This window comes from Hippopotamus amphibius, chromosome 17 (genome assembly GCF_030028045.1).
Source record: "Hippopotamus amphibius kiboko isolate mHipAmp2 chromosome 17, mHipAmp2.hap2, whole genome shotgun sequence".
NCBI lineage: Eukaryota > Metazoa > Chordata > Mammalia > Artiodactyla > Hippopotamidae > Hippopotamus > Hippopotamus amphibius.
Window position 1 is genome coordinate 40,445,992 of NC_080202.1, and position 7,009 is coordinate 40,453,000.

The 7,009-nt window shown below is 46.5% G+C and overlaps 1 protein-coding gene across 1 annotated transcript; it reads right to left on the reverse strand.

Moving 5' to 3' along the window:
• Nucleotides 1-1,215: 1,215 nt before the first annotated feature.
• On the reverse strand, nucleotides 1,216-6,103 carry LOC130840018 (keratin, type I cuticular Ha3-I). The gene is made up of 7 exons (XM_057714977.1): nucleotides 5,698-6,103; nucleotides 4,610-4,692; nucleotides 3,942-4,098; nucleotides 2,570-2,731; nucleotides 2,350-2,475; nucleotides 1,958-2,178; nucleotides 1,216-1,746 (listed from the first exon to the last, which is right to left on the reverse strand). The coding sequence occupies exons 1-7, from the start codon at nucleotides 6,043-6,045 to the stop codon at nucleotides 1,629-1,631; spliced, it is 1,215 nt and encodes a 404-aa protein (XP_057570960.1). The 5' UTR covers nucleotides 6,046-6,103; the 3' UTR covers nucleotides 1,216-1,628.
• Between the last annotated feature and the right edge of the window lie 906 nt (nucleotides 6,104-7,009).

Genomic DNA, 7,009 nt, shown 5'->3' on the forward strand with positions numbered 1-7,009 from the left:
TTGGTGAGAAAAATGTGATTGAAAATGAGTCTTTTAACATTTTGGTTTGATGATTTGTAATACATTCACTTGAAGGTCTGGATCTGAGTACATTTCTGCATACCTTTTTAAAGGCAACATATAAACTTTAATAAAAGTAACAGGTAAAGTCAAACAGACACCTAAGAGAAAAACTGACTAGAAGAAATTTTAAACCTTACAGTAACCTACTTGCAGTTGCATTTAACTGAGGTCTGTTGCTGTGAAGAACACAGCTCGCACACAGGTATGGATGAACAATTTGTACGTCTTTCAAGTTTTCACTGAATGCTATCTTATATACACATATACATTAAATTTGAAAAAATTTTAATTGATGATCCCCAGGTATACTTCATTTTTATTGATCTTTTGGAAGAGACACGACCTCTCCTAATGAGAAGAATGTGTGGTTCTGGCTCATGAATCATGTAATGAACCCAGCCTAGACTCTGTTGGACACCAAGTCTCCTCCACTCCTCTTCAGACATCAGATGGGTTTGGGGTACTTGTTTGGAAAGTTCTCTGGGCAACATGACTTTCCAGTACTCCTAGTGCTCATCAAAGTACTTATCTGAATAGTAGATCTGCTTATGGGCCATCCTGCAGGCTGGTGGTGGGCAGCACGGGACTGGAGCTACGGGGCACAAAGAACGGGTGCTGGCGAGCCACACGTCCCTGTCAGATGAAGGCAACAACCAGACCCTTCATATTTTAATAATTTTTATGGGATTTTTTAGGCACAAAAATAGTCGTTACTTGACTTTGATAGCTATGGGGGGAAAAAACTCCCCAAAATGCTAAGATGGAAATGAGGAGGAGAATTGTTGGCTGAGATAATTTCCCCAGTTCTTTCTAGCTTACAATGTTTTCATGTTGCCAAGAGACACAGCCTTTCTCTGATTCACTTCCTTCTAATGTTGTTGTCCCCTTTCTGTGATTCTCTCACATATTCCCTCTAAAGACCTCGACAGAAAATGTTTGCAGATACTCCTGTGTTCACTTGTCATTCCTTTCCTACCATCTTCCCCCCAAATATGAAACCCATGTCAATAGATGAGTGATATCTTTGAGGGTAGTCACAGACCATCTATGGAGGTGATGACCCCTTCATCTGATGGGAAGAACATTTGGTTCCTTTTTATTTATACAAGACACCCAATTTATAAATGAATGAATGAAAAGGACAAATTACCATTTCTGTGCCAGAATAAGAGTCCATTAACAGGTTAACAAGGGATCTTTATTGCATCTCCAAAGACCAAAAGAGTGACAAGGAGATTCCTTCCAATTATGTTCAATTTCATAGCTTGCCTAACCAGCTCTATTACACTTAATGTAATTACTTAAAATCACATTTAGACAAGTATTTGTTAGAGCACAACACATTACGCAAATGTGTCATTGTGATAAAAGATATTACTTGATCTTGTTGTAGATTTCTCTATGTGACTCAGAAGACAGACTGCAGCCTCTTGTGCTGAAGACCAAGCTGGGGAATTCAGTGGAGCTTGTGCTGGTTGAAGCATGGTCCTTTCTGGGGACATTTGGATGAAGTAGAGCTGAGATGTGACTTTGGAGTCCTTGTCCTCCCGCTGGCACTGGGGTCTCTAGCACACAAAGGTGTTACAAGGCCCACACCAAGCACGTGAGACACAAGGATTGGAGACGCAGGGCCCAATGGTCTTTTCACATGCATTGGTTGTGGCACATGGGTTACAGGGGAGCCTGGAGACAGAAAATCATTAGAGTAGGTTATGGTAAAGTGAGCTGAAGAGATAGGAAGATATGAAACACACTTTGTTCAAGAGTACTGTACTTTCTCTGACTGCCTCCAACCGAAAGCTTGAAACTATAAATTAGTTTTCATCAGAATATCTTTCATCCTCATAGCAACTTCATGAGCTCCCAAGGAGAATATCACTAGCCTCCTACTCACTTGCAGTCCTCGCTCTCCAGCAGCCCCCGGTACGTGTTGATCTCACACTCCAGCCGGGCCCGCACGTCCAGCAGCACCTGGTACTCCTGGTTCTGCCGCTCCAGGTCAGCCCGGATCTCCGCCAGCTGGGACTCCACGTTGCCGATCAGGTACTGCACCTGGGCCAGCTGGGAGCTGTAGCGCGCCTCCGTCTCCGTCAGGGTGTTCTCCAGGGAGTCTCTCTGTCGTGGGGAACGTAAGGAAGGTCACAGAGATGCTCCTTAAAGGGCTTCTCCATAGCTTCCAAACAAGTCACAGGTTCCAAGAGTTCAGGAGAGGAGGGCCCAAAGGGCATCCCAGGGACTCTGCCTCCCCGACCTCCCCTTCTCACCAGGAGTCTGAACAATACCCACCAGGTTGTGCTGGGCCTGCAGCTCCACCTCCAGGGCATTGACCGTGCGTCTCAGCTCGATGATCTCCGCCTGGTAGGACTGCAGCTGCTCCGAGCTGGACACCACCTGCTTGTTCAGCTCCTCGGTCTGAAACACCAAAGGGGAGAAGGCGGGATCAGACCCTGCCTGAGGGGCCCTGAGGGGCCGAGGGGCCTGAGCGGCCATGTGCCGAGATGCCCACCTGCCTGGCGAACCATTCCTCCACGTCCCTGCGGTTGGTCTCCACCAGGGCCTCGTACTGAGCCCTGGTCTCGTTGAGCACTTGGTTCAGGTCCACGGTGGGGGCGGCATCCACCTCCACGTTGAAGTGGTCTCCAAGCTGGCTCCGCAGGGTGTTGACTTCCTGATGGAGGAACAGGCAATTCAAAGTATCACAAAGGATCCTGATGCTCTTCTCTGAGAGAGTGCAATTCAACTTGTGATTATTCTTAAGCTTTCAAAAGTTCTGTTCTCTCTGATCCTCTCATTAACTGGGTTCTATATTCAGTGACTAACCTGTGTATTCCACTTTACAGAGTGCTTTCAAGTCCATGACTTTTTCCACCCTTGTACTCAGTATACCACTCCTCACTTAGAGCGATGCCGGGATTTGGACTCAAGAGCTGAGATGCAGTAGACCATGATTTAAACTCTGGAGCCAAACACCCAGTCCAGTGTTCTTGTTAGTATACTATATAGCTTATGGTTTGATTCTTAGCCATGGGTAATAGAAAGGATAGAGTGCAGCTTAAGAGGAAACAATGCTTACTTCAAAATCTGCCATCCTGGGATAGAAGAAACTTAAGTGGTGATTTGTTGATTTCACTAGTTTAGATTTTGATAAAGGAAATAACTATCAGCTAATCTCTTCACATACCCAGCGTAGCTTAGTGCTTGGGCTTAGGTGGATGTCAGACAGATTTGAATTGGGTCTCATGTCTACCACTTACTAGAAAGCTTCTAGAAGCTTCTAGAAGCCTCAAGGGTTTCATCTGTAAGATAAGAACTACCTGTGGAATTCTATAGCACTTAGCACAGTGTTTGGCACACAATAAGCACTCAATTAATATTAACTATCACCATTTACATTGTTCTAGGATTTAAGGTTTGCACAAAATATCTGTCTTCTTTACCATGCAACTAATCTGAGCACTTTACAGTGTTTCCTCCAGGCAACACTGAATAGCAGAAAGAGCTCTGGACCAGAAACAGGAGAGTTGGGTTTTGTTTCCAGCTCAGCCCTCTCTGCAGGGTGGTCCTACTGACGTCTCCAGTTACTAAATGGAGAATTGGAGTAAAAGATCTCTGAAGCCCTGTGTGCTTCAACCTGGGAGCGGAAGAGGCTATGGGCGCTGCCTGGCTGCTGACCTTTCCTCATTACTGGGCTTTCCAACTTCCTTCACCTTCATTCCTGCTGCTGGCAGAAAAACCCTTGCCTCCTATCACAGATTACTCATTCTCTACAAATCTCTTTTTGTTTGGAGAACAGATTCCTCAGCTCATTGAGCCTCTCCCGCACCCCTCGGCAGCTGGAAACAGGCCTTGGCGAGTTTAATCCTGTTGGGGAACTTCACCTGCTCATGGTTCTGCTTGAGGCAGATCAGCTCCTCCTTCAGGGACTCCACCTGGGCCTCCAGGTCAGACTTGCACAGGGTCAGCTCATCCAGGATCCTGCGCAGGCTGTTCAGGTCTGCCTCCACCAGCTGCCGCAAGGACACCTCTGTCTCATACCTGTGATAAAGGAGCATCAGGGGCAGGCCTGGCCTTGACTCTAGTTTGGTTTGTTTTGTCAGACAACTGGGACTTGGGGCTTGTGGTTTTTACAGCCATCTCATTCATTCAGGTTTTCAACACAGAGCTGAAGCTCCTGGAGGAAAAGGCACTGGTAATTATTTTTTAATAAATGAAGAGCCAGTGGCTTTAATGGGATAAAAACCCATAAACTGTGAAATTTCCAAAATTAAAACACTTCCTCTGTTCTCCTAATTGGGTTCTGTGCATAGTGGAGCATCAGGGGACCATGACTTCTACACTGGATGGGATTTGGAGATGTCCTCTGGAAAAGAAAAGCAGGCAAAGAGTCTGACTCTGGAAAAGGGTTCTCTGAGCTCTGGTTAATAATGGCTCTGTCAATCTTGGGGTAAACATCAAGGAGAAACTTTGTCAGTGTTTGTTGGTACAGAGAACAGGCTAAGGAGAAGGAGAGGAAAGAGGGAGGACAACAGCCCCCTTGCCCACTCACTTGGTTCTGAAGTCATCTGAGGCCAGCTTGGCATTGTCAATCTGCACCACCAGCCTGGAGTTCTCAGACTTGCTGCACAGGATCTAGAAGACCCAAAACATTCTGGAATGAGCTTGGTTATTTTTAGCCAACAGCAATCCCTACTAATTCACTTACATGGAAGGAACAAAATGAGAAATCACAGTGAATCTAATATAAGATTATTAAATGCTGTCCACGTGCAATAGTGGCTCAATAAATATTTAAGAAGTCAAACTCAGGAAAAAAGAACACTGACATATGCAAGAAAAGTATCCATAGATACATAATTTTTCCTTTTTTTCCCTAATAAGCAATACTGAGAAGCTAATAATAATAACATTTCTCTGTAAAAAACCTACTGTGTGTCTGGCATGGTTGCAGGAGCTGAAGACACAAAAGTGAGTAAGCACTTGATCCTGCCCGCAAGAAACTTCCAATTCAGTGGAGAAAATAAATATGTCAACTAGCAGTTGGGGGCGGAGTCACAGACGGAGCCACGCCCTCCCAGACGTCCAGGATGTGTTGGCGCTGTGTTCTTCTAAGTAGCTTCCACTCTTTCTGATTTTAGCCAACTAGTCTATGCCCTCACTGGACTCTGTGCCCCATGAGAAGCCCAGAGGCCTCTAGGTCAAGACGATGAAGACAGGATAATTAGGGACCCAGAAGAGGACAGCAACAAGAGGTCAGAACAGCCAAATCCACCATAGGGAAAGAGAAATCAGTCCGATTCTTACAAGAAGTTTCACTTTCTCAGCTTCCTTCTCAGGCTCAGTCTTTTCTCTCACCCCAGAGTCTTGGCAAATGCATGGACGCATTCGGAGGCAACTTTTAATTACAGTTTATTTATGCAAAGTTCTGCTACCTCCGCACAGACTAACACTATGCCAATAATTAGATCTAACAGTCCTGGACCTAACATAAGATGGGCCCTCAAGAAAACAGAATGGAAAAGCAAGACTCCAACCTGTGCGTTTCAAACACCGAGAACTTGTATGGTTTCTTAATCATATCTCGAATTCCCTCCCTACAACTTCCTGCTGGAGGCAGTGAGGCACCCACCCCCTCACCTTCTGCTGGAGCTCCTCGATGGTCCGGAAGTAGGACTGGTAGTTGGCGCACAGGAGGGGCTCCTGCTGCTGGCTCCGCTCCCGGATGCGGTTCTCCAGCTCCGCGTTGTCCCGCTCCAGCTGCCGCACCTTCTCCAGGTAGCTGGCCAGACGGTCGTTCAGGAACTGCATGGTCTCCTTCTCGTTGCCGTTGAAGGAGCCCTCGCAGAACCCGCTGTAGTTGCCCACAATGGCGGGGATGTTGCAGGCCCCGGGCAGGGTGGCGCCGTGGCAGCTGGAGGGCAGGCAGGGCCGGGAGGAGTAGCTGGAGCGGCAGCTCAGGCTGGGCAGGCAGCAGCTGTAAGGCATGGTGCTTCGAGGGAATGAGGTGCTGGCTGAAGACAGAATCCAAGCTCTCCAAGCCACAGAGCTGTGGGTCTCCTTCCTCTTGGGAGCATTTATAGACCCTCTGCAGAGGGCGTGGATGTGGAGGACAGCCCTTTTTCTTACTCATTTGGTTGTCAAAAGCCTTTCCCCTTAGTTTGTTATGTTTCCTCAGAAGAGTCCCTCATCTCATAAAAGACTTTACTTGGGCTTCTTGCTAAGTCAGAACTCCTCTTCCATGCTGTACATCAGTGAAGTAAGAGCTTGATGGTTTGGCTTCAAAGAGCTGGACTCATGAAAGCCCTGGCCTTCATTAGCGGGGCATGGTAGGTCCAGGAATGCTATTGCTTCTTTGCTTCCTGGCTTGACAGCCCTGACTCTTCTTGCTGAGATGGAAAAGCATAACCCCTGCCCATGTATCATTCCCTAGGTCAAACTCCAAATTCATGGTTCTCAGAAAGAGAAATAGATCCCTTCTAAGGTCATTAAAATAGCCTCGTTCCCAGTGACCCTGTTCCCTGATATGATGGGCATCATTCATGTCTATAATAATGTCAATCAACAAAATAGCAGATAGTCACCAGGATCATAGTTTGCACAGGGTACTGTGAGGAATATGGAAGGTAGGACCAGGGCTATGGTCAGAAGAAGCTCACACTTGTTGAGCACCTGTACAAGCCCAAGGGGGTACTGGACACTCTTCACAACCATGATATTATTCACATCTCATCATGACCCTTCTAGGTACATGATAATATTCCCATTTTACAGATGGGCAAACAGAGGCATAGAGAGTAGGGGTTAATGTGTTGTGAATCCAGGATTTCAACACAGATCTCTGTTCTTTCCATCATACCATGCTGCATAAATTAATGAACTACCTCCTGCCCTAACTTCTTCTGACAAGTCATCTCTCCCTTCTCTCTTACCTTTCATTTCACTTTGAGCA

What these genes read in the sequence shown, in the direction of transcription:
- LOC130840018 (XM_057714977.1), bottom strand. Translation starts at nt 6,045, where the DNA reads ATGCCTTACAGCTGCTGCCTGCCCAGCCTGAGCTGCCGCTCCAGCTAC. An exon ending in TCAGATGACTTCAGAACCAA is followed by an intron (nt 4,099 to 4,609) that starts GTGAGTGGGCAA and finishes CCTTTATCACAG; the next exon opens with GTATGAGACAGAGGTGTCCT. An exon ending in TCAAGCAGAACCATGAGCAG is followed by an intron (nt 2,732 to 3,941) that starts GTGAAGTTCCCC and finishes TTCCTCCATCAG; the next exon opens with GAAGTCAACACCCTGCGGAG.